This window comes from Zonotrichia leucophrys, chromosome 2 (genome assembly GCF_028769735.1).
Source record: "Zonotrichia leucophrys gambelii isolate GWCS_2022_RI chromosome 2, RI_Zleu_2.0, whole genome shotgun sequence".
NCBI lineage: Eukaryota > Metazoa > Chordata > Aves > Passeriformes > Passerellidae > Zonotrichia > Zonotrichia leucophrys.
The window spans coordinates 11,366,193-11,381,678 of NC_088171.1; the positions used below are offsets into that span (position 1 = coordinate 11,366,193).

The following is a 15,486-nucleotide window of genomic DNA, read 5'->3' on the forward strand; positions in this document are numbered from 1 at the left end:
TACATTTCTAAACCCACCTCCAGGTGAAATGGTTGCTGAGATTGGACTATTTAACTTTACAGAAATCACAGTGAGCACCACAAAACCCAGAACATACACACACACCCCACCCCTAACATCATAAACCTCTATTTACCTTAATTGGTTTTCCTTGGAAAGTCTTCACTTCTTCTCTAAGGTATCTGTAAGCCTTTATAAACAAGAAATTGTTAGATTTGTCAAATATAATTCAAATAAAGGAAACTTAAGTTTTGACAGGCTAAGCCTAACAATAATTCTTGGAGTGTCTGCTAATGTTACAGTATAGCAAAATCTCATACATCACCTGCATTTAGCAACATTTACCTTATCATTAAGTGCTTCAGTAGCATTAAAACAAGATTCTAATGGTTATGATTATAGGATTTCAATGTGTCACCCAAAAAAGTCAACACTCTCAGTACAAAAAAAATCATAGCTTTAGCCAGGAAGTCAGGGTATGTGAATAAGATTAAAAAAACCTCTTAAGTGTTATGTTTAATAGTTACTGAAAATTGGACACAACCTAAGGGGAAGCATTACTGTTTTTACAGCGTGGGGTATGTTTTTCTTTACACATTTGTAATACAGTTTCCAACCTGTCAATTCATCCTCCTATCAGCCTTATTTACTTTTACATTCTAATAAGATTCAAAAAACAGCATTACCTGCTGTGCATCAGCTTCCGATTCAAATGTGATGAACCAATTGTCATTATAGGCAAACTCACAGTTGATGAACTTAGGCAAATTGTCTCCTTTGAAAAGTGCTTCAACCTCCTGGGGAAAGTGGTTTGATAAGGAGGTGGGGAGGTGAGGGGGGAAGGATGGAGAGAAGAAAAGACATCAATATAAAATGCAAAACTCTGACACCCTGAGAAAGACACAAAGCACTGCTGGGCTTACAAAACATAAGAGAGTAGTTCAGAACACCTACAGCAGTGTCAGCTCTCTCCAGTCTCCCCCTGGAAGGCATTAACACCAGCACTGTCTAAGGCCATACTGCAAGAGGCTTAGGTGGGAGCTATTTAGGCCAGAGAAGACATTTAAACTTGGTATCAAGTGCAAAAAGATGTCTATTTCTCCCCTGTCCCCAAAACCATGGAGCCACATGAAAACCTCTGCATACGGCACAGGACAGGAAAATCCTGTCTTTTCAGCAGAAACCTGCAAGTAAGCTTTAACTCAAAACAGGGCTGATGTTACCTCAAACATGACTGGCTAGTTTCTACAGAAAAAACAGACCCTGGATTTTTTATTTGTTTTAATTCATTTGCATTATTCTTTTGTTTTGTCACAGATCTGAGGTGAGCAGCATCAAAAGGCAACACAACTTGGGAGACCTTACAGCCTTTGCTGCTTTAATAAAGCCTGACTCTGCTGTGCTAGAAAACATAGGCTAATAAATCTGGTTAGTTAAGTCCAGATTTTTCCAGCACAACAACTTTAAACACAATGTATAAAGCATTTTACTGGAGACCAATACTTCTGAAAATAAAGACTCCTCAGAACTTTGTTGTCAAACATTTAAGAGTGAACATGCAGTGCTAATATATCCAACTTGATGAATTCATGACAGAAAAAAAAAATCTACAATACTAAAACTTAGGAAGTCTTTGTAAGGCTACATTTAATTTGGAAAGCTAGAAGTAGCCATTATTTTAAAGCTGGGTACATAGCACATATCCAACTTCTTCCCTTCAATTCCTTTTAGCATTTTGTTTCATGTTCCTGTTTACTAAGGCCACTTAGTTTTTTGTTACCAGTTTCTACACTGCAGTACTTCTGATTTTTGCACGATGGTTATTAAGAGGAGCAACTCTTTCACAATCTTTAGTCTTGCTTGTAAAATTAAATAAAAGAGAAACTAAAATATATACCCATCATCAAGAATCTGCACCTTCTCCTTTTTGAAAATTCAAGATGGTTTAATTACAACCTCATAATTTTTTTCTAATATTTTCATCAGTCATAGTCCCTGATTCATTGGAGTGGCATTAAGTATCTTTCAAATAATGAAGTTCTCCAGTCTTGCACTCATTCCACAACCCAGGGGAGATCCTTAGTGACTTACTGACACCTCTCACCTCAACATTACAGAAACGTTTACAAAGCTTTAACTACTTTACTTGAGCAAGCTTCAAGGGGCAACAGTGGCATTTTCTAGTCTAAGATTTATCTTCTTTCATCTTTGTCTATTTATCCAAGGATCTGAGCACCAAGTGCATATAAGTAGGACAAAGCCCAAGAAATAGATGTATCTCTACCAAAGACAGCACTATCAGTTTCTCAGCCCTCTGCAGAACCACAGGTTCTACCACAGCCTTGCTATGAGCAACATACATCTACCAAAAATATTTCTTATCCAAACAAAAACAATAAGTTTAAGAAGTGCTGTTAGAAACTAACAGTGTAGTAGTAAAAAATGTGATGTGCTTATTGAAATCTAGAAGAAATCTAACTTCCAAGTCCTAAGGGAAAAGTGTTCTTTACTGAACAAGGGAACACTTACTTCAATGGGAGTAGATTCAGGTACTTCACGTAAAATCACAATACAGCGATTCTGATTTGGCCGAACTTTTTCCCCCTTTTCATCCACTTGAACTAAAGGCAACGCTAAGAGAGAAAAGACAAGAATGCATTTCAGCTGTCAACAAACCTAGGAGCTTTGCACTCCAAAAGATCCTGTGAACACAGACATACAATGCAGAGCTTCCAATATTTTTGGAATTAAGAAACAAGCAGACAATGTTTCTGTTCATCATTTACGTGCCTGAAGAATCCTTTCTAGTTTTTTACAAAACTTGTAGCTCTGGCCAAGTACACTCTGAGCTGAGATTTTCCATTTATAACTGGATCTCTGCACACCCTGGCAATGCCCTTGTAGCTCTCACCAGGCATTCATTCACTTTTCCATCTCTGGTATGCCTCTCTCTTGTTGTGAGCAGACTCAGAAGCACAAAGTTAAGCCAAGGGGGTCTCTTGATTCACCTACTTCCCTTACCTTTACAGGGGATGAAATGTTTTTGTGCTTCCAGGAGAGAACTCCCAGCACTAGTATAGTTAGTGCCTTTATCTTCCATGGAAGCTTCCCACAGAATTCTTCCCAGCTGTGCTCTGTGCAAGCTGAAGTTTGCTCTTGCAAAATACAAAACCTTAGAAACACTCAGTGTGCTCAGCACGACCCCAAACACCACAGTTCTATGACTGGAGCAGCCAAGGCTCCCCCTGACTGAGACATACAGAGCAGGTTTTCTCAGTTTCTGAGCAGTGACTCCAGCAGTGCCTCATTGCTGGCTGGCACACCCCACACTTTATGGGGACACAGTCCTCTGCATGTTCCAGAAACTTGATGGATGGCAGGAGCTGCTGTATTGTTCTTCCCACAAATATCTAAGCCATTGAAACCGACTGCAAGAACCAGGTTTGGCTGACCCAAAGCTCACTTCTTCCTGGTCAAACCACCACATTGACACAAATATTGCTCTGTTGGCCTTATTGTCCTGGTTCAGGGCAGCAGCAGATGCCAGCTGTAAGATTCCCCTTGGAAACACCCCCCAGGGTCTTGGCCCACAGGTACTCCACAGAGCTTCCATTACTGATGCAGCTGATTTCCATCCATTCAAGGTTCTCTTAAACAGTGACAATCCTCCATCCCTTTTTCCCCACCTGTCTTTACAGAACAGTCTAAAGATACCCATCATGATCCCCCAATCATGTGAGTTGTCCCACCACATCCCACAATTTAAAATCATTAATTCTTATGTGCATAGATCATTATTCAACAGCTGGAATACAGAGTAGCTTTAATAAAACTACAGTCCTATAACTGATGATCTAAGTTGCTTGGGCTACTTAATGCTGTAGAGAAAAATAATGGCATTTTACTGCAGTACAGTAAGAGAGATAAAAAATTCAGATTAATAGTTCTACACCAATAACCAAAATGCTTTCTACCACTGAGGAACTTTTACTTACATCTCAGCACTTCAACAATCAAATCCATATCAGTACTGAGTTTCTTGACATGATCAAGATTTGCTACTGTCATTATTGGCACATACTGATCACTGTCCATCTGTGATATAAGGTACATGTCACTGGCAAGATTTTCTCTGTTGGGAGAAAAAAAAGAAAAAAGAGAAATGTCATAGATCAACTTTGTCCAATAAACTTAAGAGAAAAATTCATCACATAGCAGAAGGCAGATTCCTTCAGCATTTTTGCTAATTAATGAAAATCACTGGCTTAAAGCTTGCTAAATAGCTTAAATTACTCAGTTTTAATTATGACCAGGAAAGATCACAAAAATTCACCTGATCTGTAATTGCTTGTAACTACTCTCATTTCAAACCCATGTTTTTGCTAGTTTATGCATTAGGCACAGAGCTTTCAGGTAAGCTTTAAGAGGTACATCAACACAACACTCTGAAATTTGTGTGTTACTTTTTCCAAATTCTCATCCTTTCCACCCAGTTTTAAGTAACAACTAAGAAATGTATTAACATACATCCCAAGCTGTTAGTCATCCTCCAGTTTGGTCCATTTAGGTAAATACCTACCTAGATAAACAGAATTCCAGTGTCTTTTTCAGTAATTCTCGTAAATCTTCCTGACCTTCTGGCTGCAACTGTTCGTTTCCACCTAATAATTAAAATACTTCAAATTAAAAAGTAGCTCTGCTATATTACACAATATCTATTTTAAACAAGCCATCATGTCTATTACTGACTACATAACTAGTAATGAATTTTCAAATTCAATAGATGTTCATTATGTATTAGTTACCAACTCCTGAAATTGCATGGCAACTTTTTATTTAAGAGAGAAAAGAGAAACCATGTCTGACTTTACTTGTTAACCTCTGTTCTCCAAATACATAAAAAATCTGAAGCACTTTTAGAACAGCTACAAGCACATCTCAAAGTAAACACTGTGAATTTCTAGCTGATGAAATTTCTGGCTGATGAAACCCTGACTAATGCAATGCAAGGAACAATGCAATGGAGGCATTCCATACTTCCGGTCTCACTCTAAATTACCAACACATTAATTCAGAGAAGGTTTTCAAAAATATAGTTATGGAATATCAGCAGATATCCAATCCACTAACAACAAATATGCAATCAATTTACAATCTTTTGGTTAAGAAGGCAAAATTAATTTATTTTTTATATATGTAAGTTTAAAAATTATCACATGGAAAACAGGAACCCCATGTTTCTTTTAAGTTTAGACACAATATACCAATGTCAGTAGATAGTAAACTCATTGAGTCAGTGGGAGAAATGTTTCAAGAGTATAAGTTTTGTGTGGGCTTTAGAGATTTGTACAACATTTAGTAGGACATTACTCATGTTCATATGTATGTGTGTAAATGGAAATTGGCTTTTTAGAAGCATTTCACTACTGTCCTCTATACCCTTCCCTTCACTAACTTTCATCCTTTTATTCAGCTCTCCTTGGGCTTTCTTCCTCCTAAAGCAACTTCTAATTTTCTCCCACCATGGTGTCCTCCACATGTTCTCCTCTGACGAAGAGAACACCAACACTTGAGAAATACATGTATCACGTTCCAACTATATTTCCTTTTATATGCATTTCTAAAATAATTACTAAAAAAAATGAAAGATCAGATTTCAGACTTGTGAATGTGCCACTACTCATCAAATAGAACAGACCCAACCTGCTGCTCAGCTCTTTACAACACCATCGAACTTGTGTTAAAAGTTAACTCCTTTGGGCACATAAAGGACACACGGACAAGTTCCAGCAATAATCTGAAGAATGCTGTTCCCTTCTAGAGTGTGAGGCACCATTAATACAATTTCCTATCTGCCAGCTAGTTACTATTTAATATTCCCCAATATTACCCTTAAGTACAAGACTCAATGAGAACTTTCAGTTTTCAAATATAAGCAAAGATGATACCACAATGATGTCTGATTTTCTGATTTCAGTTGCCTTGATTTGCAGCTATTACGGCTGCTGTACTGGTAATTTTAAATACTAAATCAGCTAAGCATAATGAACAGACCTGTTGTGAATCTCAAGAAACACCCAGCACATTTTCCTCTACTTCCCATCCCTCATCTCAGTTCAAGTAGTAATCCTACATGCATCCTGCAGACCTTCTGTCCCATTCCATAAAATATAAGCATGGTGAATCTCTATGCTAGTTTCCAGAAGCTTCTTAAAACATACCATCTGGTATAGACTATAGCTTCTTAACAGTTGCACTGAAGAGAAATTCTGGAGGTTGATTAAATAAGAATGTGAAGAACTTAATACTATAATGTTGCTTCTATTTCAAGTACAAAACGGGTCTTTCCCTGCATTAACATTACTACTTGAGACAAACTGTATGTCAACCTCACCTCAGGACCTGACCCAACTAGAAACATGCATTTGTTTGATTCTGGGCAGAATCTTGTAAGACTTAAACCAGGAGAAAACTGGTCTCTAAACATGTCCAAGTTTGACTGTATAACAGACAGGAATTCCTAGGGCCTGTTTAAAGAATGCATCCATTGAACGAGAAAACCGGTACAGCTCGTAGCTTTTTTTGTTTTTCAGATGCTCACTGTTTAACTCAAAACACAAGTTCAGTTTGTTTTTAAGCTAGGTCCAAGCACACCCTAGGTTTCTCTCACCTGTCTGGGTGGTTTCGTGCATAGACTCATACTCGGAATGATCAAGAGCCAAAGGGTTCATGTCCGCCTGCTCCGAGCCCGGCACGGCCGCGCTCGGCTCCGGCAGCTCCGTCAGCACCGCGCTCTGATGCTGCTTGTCACCATCGCCATTGGCATCCAGTCCTGCAGCACACACCACCAACATGCTCAGGAGTGCTCCTTCTAATCACACTAATGCCACTTACTATGGCATTTAAACAACAGTTAAAACTACATCTGAAATAAAAGTGTTTACATACATGCTTTACGTTTTTTACCAGAAAATTAGAATTGAGACAGTGCTGCACCAAATTTTAACTTCTGCTCCAGCAACAGGCAGAAACTCTTGCTCATACCTTCTTTACAGGAATCTGGAGGCTGGTCAGGTATTTCTTCCCACGTTTTGCTCACACTACCATCAGTGGCACCACTTGCTTCCAAGTGTAACATATGATTTCCCCACACCTTTGCATTGGGGTTTAACTCAGAAACCTTGGTTGACTCCTGCAAAAAGAAATGGATTATGCATTTCAGGGATGCACAGCAGGCATCTGGTGCACAGACACATTCCGTTTCAAACAACAGTATCAGACATACAACTCAAGATTTTACTCATGTTTTTTCACACCTGAATATATTAACTGAGTTCCCATAATCCTTTCAGGTACACAACTGAACTGTGGTGCACAGTATTCATTTCCTTGATTAAAGCCACCAGAAAAGGTTATCCAAGCAGAGCAAATGACAACAAACATTTCATTCTTTGCCTTTGACAGACTAACTCAGCCTGTACTTGACCTAGACTTCAGGCAGTTCTCTAATATACATGTCTTCTTGATGTTGATTATATTGCTAATCATATGTTACACTTTTATCTGCAGATCAATCTAACAGATGTTAGATCTGTATCTATTGTATCTGCAAAATAATACTTGAAAAAAATCAAGAAAATACAAAAGTATAGGGATTTTTCTGAAATTATATAAATGTGTAACAGTTTTAATGAAACATGGAAAATTGAAAACAATAAGATGTGCATGACAACTTCTGTTACCACATTTAGAGGAGGAACAGAGCGTTAGGACAAAAAGAATGAATAACCATATCTAGATAAATCATGTCAAGATAATCTCTTTTAACCTGGATTGGAAATGGACACATTTAATGATTACATATGGTTATATACAACCACCATATAAATGGTCACATCTGTGCTTAAGAAAGATGGCTCTCTGCAGTGCAAACATCTACTACAATACTTTAGAGTAACATGAGACTTATTTTGCTTATGTTTGAGCAAAATGCATTGGACTTATTCCACACAAAATATATGTTGAGTGTTTTAATGTAATTACACTGGGAAAGAATATTGCTCATGATACGACACAATAAAAAAGTTTATTAAAAATTTGCTTTCTAAATTTACAGATGCTAGGAACATTACAGCGTTTCAAGGCAGGTACTCCAAAACCCCACAAAACTTTAAATCTTCTTAAACACACACATTCAAATACTTATTATCACAGTGCATAGAGAATATATCCAGAAAATAACTTTAAAAATTTTCCTTAAATACATCTCCTGAATGACAGAGAAGACTTACAAAAAGTGGAAGCGTTTGACATAACTACTTGCATAGTAAGATTCAAAGATGACAGCAAGATCCATCAGTTTCCATTTTTAATATAAGAAGTTCCCCCAGGAGAGAGCAAACAGCCTTGAGCACAATCCACTGCCCACACTGCGAGTGCTGGGCAAGGTCAGAGCAGCTGTTCCAACACAGCAGCAGGGAAACAACTTCAGGGAAGCTCAGCAGGGAAGGAAAAGGAGCAGCAGCTGCTCCAGGTTGACTCTGCAGAGTGGGTAAGATTGGAGGGGACCACTGGAGGTCATCCTTGGAGGGGACCACTGGAGGTCATCCAGCCCAACCTCCCCGCCTGAGCAGGGCCCACAGAGCAGCTCAGGATTGTGTCCAGACAGCTTTGTTTGTTTGCTAGCCCAGCTAGCCAAGATCCAGCCTAGCTCTTTCCTCTTACTTCTCCTGCAGCCACTCCTCTCTACAGCACTACTCACCTCCAGGAGTGAGGAAAAATTTCCTAATTGCTACCAAACAAGAACTTCAGGAAATCCACAACACATTTCTTCCTATACAAAACTAAAGAGCATTAAGAATGGTTTGTAGCAAGCTTCCTTTCTGCACACTGTTTATCTTAAGTTCAGTTAAAACTGAGAACCTGCAATCAAGTTACTTCGCCAATGACTGAATTTTCACACAAATTAAACAGGAAAAATATTCAACAAAATTTTTTACTTCTGCATTCTGTACAGAAAAGCATTCAGCTTTTCAAAGGAAAGGGAGTCATCAGGTTCAGGACAAAACAACATCTATTTAACTAATGAAACCACAGTCTGACTTGGCTTAGTCAAACTTCTAGCTTCACCTCTAAGCTTTAAGAGCAAACCACTTCTGCAGAATACTTACAAGTTCATCTTTACTGTGCCATCCCCACGTACCAGCACATTCCGGCGCTAGCAGCTGATATGGGTATGTTTCCACTGCATATGAAGCACCTGGTAAATTTTCAGGTTCATTCTGGAAGTTTTCATTAACTATACACAGTCTATCATTCTTCATGGTATCATTAGAAGCTGCATTATTCCATAAAAAGCCCACTAGATATTCACCATTACCAGAAGGAACCGTGTCAGAAAGCAGCTGATTTGTCCAATCAGCATTGCCAGTCTGAAGATTGATGAAATGTGGCCACATTTCAACGTGGGGATTTTGTCTGTCCAGGTCACAGGACTGCTTCTGCTCACTTGATCCATCTTCCATCAGACCTAACACACACTGCTCTCTGCTTTGCTGAAATCCTGCTGCACCAGGAGAGGCACTGGCTATTTCATAGGAAGGAGTAGCAGCATATTTGTCTACCTGCTTTGGGTCAACACAAACTCCGAACTCTTTGTTTGAGAAAATCTTGTGATCTGGCTGCATCTGTTCCCAGCTTGTGGTCAAGTCATTCATCTGAGTATTTAATATGTAACTGGTGTTTTTCAGTTCAGTAGTCTTGGCTTGCAACTGCTTCAAATTCCCCCTGGTAAAAGGTTCTAGATTCTTAGCTGATAAACCAAAACCATTGAGGTTCTCCTTTGCGTGGATGCTGACATACTGGTTTACTTCACCATCCTGGAAATTACATTCATTTACATCACACATACTTTTTTCACAAGTTTCTGATCTATCCTCTGTAAAAGGCACAACAGAAACTTGAGTGTTCTCAACTTCTGGCTCTGGACTGGCACAGTGACACAACTCAGGCTCTTCTGCTGGTTTGTCATGCTCATGAGAACATGCATTTTGACACAATACAGGTAAAAAGTTATGGTCTATGTTTAAGAGTTTAGTGGCATCTTCCAGATTTTTTGTGGCATCTTTTAATTTTACACTGCTGTCCATACAGCTGTCCGTGACTGCAGGTGCAGAGGAGTCAGAGGGAGCATTCTGACTGTCAGTCACGCCTTCACTGCAACTGAAGATGCCTTTATCACAATCAGCAATGTTAGCATCCAGACTCTGTTTTACATTTTCTACCCTGTTATCAATGGACTCATTTAGCTGACCTTCAAATTTCGTCTGTTTTACAGCTTTTACTACATGCCCAGCTGTTTTGGCTGACTCAGTCTCTGCACTCCATTGATTTTCCACTGTGTGGAAGGAACACACATCCTGTTGCTCATCTTGTCTGCTGTTCATATCTATTTTATTCATATGCTCACATTCCACAGACACAGAAGAGAGACCGGTTTTGTTATCTGAATTTGAATATTTGCATACTTTATTCTCTACTAATTCTTGTGAAACCTGACACTCTAGGGTGTTTTCCTTTAGGAACATTTCATCTGTGCTTGGATTATGTGCATGAGATGTCACAGTGCCATCACTTATCCCTGATCTAGTTCTGCTCAAGTTACCAGCTTCCTCAAGAAAGTCACCTTTTAGTTCAGTGGCACTCACACAGATCTCCTCCTCCATGCCAATGTGGATTGCAGCTTCAGGTGATGCCCGGATTTCAGCACAACCCTTACTGTGAGTTTGAAAATCAGAACCTTCCAAGTTTAGCTGTGTTTCAGTCATGTTCAAAGCTTCACAGCTATGCAAAACTGTACCAGTGCACGTCTCTCCCTCTTTTAAGGATTCTTCAAAAGTGCTGTGATGTTCACTAGAGTCTGGTGAAAATGTTTGGCTATTACCATATGTTCTTTCAAGTATTTTTTTTTCCACATTTGAGTTCACTTCACTTTCTGGCTCTAGAAAGCAGACCTCTTCATCAAGTTTTTCTACATTGTCCATTTCATGTAGCTCCAATGATAATTTAAAGTTACCCCCTATGTTGTCTACCACCTGTTCAGTATTTATTTGCTCTACAACACTTGAAGGATGCCTAGTTAGTGGTACAACAAGTGGCACAACATCAGAATGATTACTTCCCTCAGTTTTTCCTGAATTAGATACTCCAGAGTTTAATAACACATTGGAAATATGATCACTGTTCTTCACCTTTTCTGAGTGAGGGCTGTATTGGTCCTCTCCAGCAGCATCCACAGGCTTTACAGAATCACAAGCAGTATGCAGTGATTCATTCCAACTGGCAGCACTACCCATGGTACATACCTCCTCTTGCTGATTCTCAGGGATGATTTCACCAGGCACTTTTGCTTTTAAGACATCTGTTACTATACTATCAGTATTTAACCTCTGCACCTGACACCTGTCAGTCAGTAAGTGATCAAAAGAACACTGGATGTCTAGGCTACAATATTCCTTTGTATCCTTTTTCTCCATGTTTGATCTATCCTCTTTTTTATACTCAAACAGTTCTTTCTGTGAATTAAACTTAGCTTCCACTTGTGCCAATTGTTGCATTGGAAATTCCTTCCCTCTGTCTAGAGGTCGTGCCATGGTGCACATTCCTTCATCAGTAACAGCTGAGTTATCTATGGCTGCTGCAGTCTCTCCATGCACAGTAGCTGGCACCTCTTCATCCCCTTTCAGATCTTCTGCATCTACAACACAAATGCTGTAAAACTCCTTGTCTTTCACATTTTGACTGTTGTCTACATCAAGACAGGAAAATGTTGGAGACATCTCTCTATATAAGCTCAAAACTTTCTGTAAACTGTCACTCTTGCTGTCTTCAACATTTACTCTTGTTTCATTTTGCCTTGAATGGTCACATGTAACTGCATAATCCTCCAGAGAATTTCTATTTAAGGAAATTTCACTCTGTAAGCCTTTGTCTACAATATCTGCTACATGAGAATTAGAAATATGATCAAACAAGCAATGCTCTTGTGAAGGTACATTTTCATTAGTAATACTGCTATTATTATCTTCTATATTGTTCACATACTGACCATTACTATTAAGTTTTTTAGGTGCTCTTTTTTTAATAATCTTATCTTTCTTTTCTTCACTTCTCTGCAGATTTCCATATGTACCAGAGACTTTCAAGAGGTGACTAAAGGAATTAAAGAAGCTAAAAGGTCTGCCATACGTCCTCCTAGGGCTGGCATGGGGAGTATTCTCCATGCTGTTATATGACAAATATTTTCCTTTTCTACCCCAAAAACCAGATTTAGAATCCGACACTGAGCAATCATCACCACAAACACGTTCAGTGCCGACTGTCACAGCTGCCCCGTTAACTGTCCTTCCCACTGTATGCAGATCCTGGCTTTCCACAGTTCCAAAAATTGAAGATAAAGTTTTACTTATCCTTGACTTTGGTGCTTCCTCTTCCACAGATTTTTGTAACAAGCTGGTTTTCTCCTCACTCGTGCTGTTACTCAATTCTTTACTGAAGCAGCAGCCCATGTTTAATAAGTAGTGTCAGAGGGTCTTCTCATTGCAAATCACCTTCCTCTTTACACTAACTTTCTATGGCTACTGAGGAGACAAGCCAACACCCAACTGCCAAAAATAGCACACTTGAAAACCATGCAGGGGTTCATATGTCATTGCCACTCAAAGTCCAAATCCCAGTTGCTGAGCAATGTTTCAGTATTTCATCATATACACTGTAATATTCAAGCCAAATACTCCTTCTAATGAGATTACAGTCTGTTTAGGAGTATTGCTGAGTCTTATGAACTTCTATTCTTTCCTAAAAAGTTTTGTTCATCCAAATAGTTAAAATATTTAAATGACATCTTTCACAATGCCCATATGTGCCAGAAACTACTTGTTTTCATATTTACTACAACTCCCACCTTCTATACAAGGAAAAATGCATTCCAGCTTGACATATTTAAATCTGACATGTAGATCAAACACTTCTTGGACATTTTCTCCTTCTCCTCCCTTCCCCCAGAGCTGAACCTACACCACAATTACTTCTTTAGGAAAAACAGGCTAAAGATAGATAAGACCTCATGTATTCCATTGAGCAGTCATTGTACGTTATCAGAAGCCAATTCTGTTCCAAGCCTATTTTTTTAATTTGTTATCTGCATGAAAAAAAAAGAATACATAATTCCTCAGTGACTTATAGCACTGAAGGGGGCCGCAAGATCATTTACCCACCTCATGGTACTGTGACAGGATTAATTATACTTAATGCTCAGAAAAAAAAACTGTGTACCCTTTTACTAAAAACTCAGAAATATTTAAAAAGTAATTTGTCTGAATGCTATTCCTTCCAAAAGTCTGTCCTCAGTAGTTTTCATTGTTGTACATATACAGACTCCTCCTGATCTCATAACAACTAAACCTTTTTTATACACATGTATTTACATATTGAAATACTTCTACTACTGTAAGTTCTTGTAGCTGCTAATAAAAAGTGGTTCTGTTTCTTCAAATATAAAAGCCCAATAAAAAAGCTGAAAACACTCAGCAATCTTTTTCTGCCCTAAAAAGATTTGTTCTTCTTTGCCTTTCCATTACCTCACATCACTTAGACCTTCTCTCAAATGCATTGCTATTATTTCAGATTTGGACTCCATACTTCAGAGAGCTTACAGAGTGCACAACTACAGCACCACCCTACTCTGTTACTTGAAAGATACTGAAAATCAGTAAGAGAGTAAGACAAGGCAGACCCTTAAACTCTTATTTCAAATGTTCTTTCAGACAAACACTTAACTCAGTGCTATTTTTCCACTGGTTGTGCACCTTATGGTAACTAATATTCCACTAACTCTCACCATAGAAGACTGCTGAACAGATAAAAAATTACATCCCCTCTTCAGCAAGTCTGCTTTGAAATTGTAAAGTAAGATCATAGGAAAACTACCCTCCCCCCGCCCCCTAGCCGACCCAGGAAGACTCCAAGTGCCTGCAGCTACACTGTTCCTAAGGATAGGAAGTCTGATGCATCATTGCTGCCATCTGCTGCATTTTTTTCAATTCTCCCCTGGGACAAAGTTATTCAACATGCCTGGATCCAGACTGAAAACTATGCCAAGTCACTCCTCTCTTTAGCATTCCCTGGAACCGAGGACAGGCAAAGGGGGAGGGAGTTACTTATAATAGTTTTTTTGAAGAAATGCCATGAGCAAACAATTTAACTGTTTTTAATGTCAGCTTAAAGTCACAGTAATACTTAAAAAAATTCACAACTATTCAGAAAACTCCCTTATCAGATAAACAAATAGAAAGATTTTTCCCTTTGTGATTTAGCCTTTACTCTAACTCGTGCTTTCTAGAGAGGAGCTAAGTGTCTTTAAGAGATAGAGCAGGGCAAAGTCCACTTTTCCAGTGCCTTAACAACCACTTCTCCTATCAACTAATGGAAAGAAAAGGGGTGAAGCAGTTCAGGCAAGCAGAAACTTATTCCAGTTTTCCCATACCCTTCTGATGTGTAAGAGCACATTTTGTACTTGTTCCTTTGTTTTTATCTTAGGGTTCCAGGGATAATTTCTATTTTAAAGCAGCTACAGTGCACATTCATTAAGTCAAATTTCTCAATACTATTTAGTGTGGGATTACAACTTTAAAGAAAAAAGGCAACATGAATTTAAGCAGAAAATGCCACTCCTGTTACGCTACATCACTCGAGGCACCTTCTGGCTGAGCTTAACACTGCCACCAACTTGAAAAGCACTTAACAGAGTTCATGCTCTGCTACTTCAGAGCCCAGCTCCTCTGGGGAGTAAATTTTGTTATTTTGTTTTGGGTTTTTTCCCTTTATTCATGCATATTTTAGCTCTGGTATATTGCTCATGTACTCAAAGCCTAAACAGGTTTTCTGACTGCATGAAACAAAAGTGCTCTGAAGCAGCACTCTCATAACCTGAACAATTACTTTTTTTAATAGGTATTTTGTCCTATGTCCTGTACACACCTACACAGAAGGCAAGAACTCAACATGCTTATTAACTAGAGTATACTTACCCTCTTTCATTTCTCAACATACTTATTCCTTGCCAAGGAGTAAGGGTTTATCCCAGATACAGCCTTATAGGCCCAAATTTAAAAACAATCTAGATTCAAAGTTAGAATAACACAAGCCAAAACAATCCTTACAACCTACCAAAATCTAACTAACTTCCTTTATTCTTTCTCTATAACAAAGCCATGCAACTGTAACAAGTTCTGAAGAAACAGTGATTATGCTGCACTCCCAGGCCACACCTGATGCCATGCCCATCGCCAGCCAAGGGACACAGAGGAGCAGCCTCACAGCAGATGTTGCAGTGACACCACTGCAGGCTTCTGAAACAGCTGATCAAGCTGCCTGACTTTCCAACAGACCATGGTTAATGGACTGCTAAGAGTTTAAGTACACATTCTA

General features: G+C 38.8%; 1 protein-coding gene across 3 annotated transcripts in view; it reads right to left on the bottom strand.

Annotated features, from left to right (window-relative positions):
* LARP4B (La ribonucleoprotein 4B) overlaps positions 1-15,486 on the bottom strand; it is a 55,697-nt gene that overhangs the window by 17,984 nt on the left and 22,227 nt on the right. For all 3 annotated transcript variants that reach the window (XM_064703933.1, XM_064703931.1, XM_064703932.1), the window contains exons 3-9: positions 7,045-7,192; positions 6,671-6,832; positions 4,580-4,661; positions 3,996-4,132; positions 2,530-2,633; positions 687-797; positions 137-190 (exon numbers count right to left, since the gene is read on the bottom strand). In XM_064703933.1, coding sequence (XP_064560003.1) covers positions 137-190; positions 687-797; positions 2,530-2,633; positions 3,996-4,132; positions 4,580-4,661; positions 6,671-6,832; positions 7,045-7,192 — 798 coding nt within the window. The remainder of the gene's footprint in view (positions 1-136; positions 191-686; positions 798-2,529; positions 2,634-3,995; positions 4,133-4,579; positions 4,662-6,670; positions 6,833-7,044; positions 7,193-15,486) is intronic.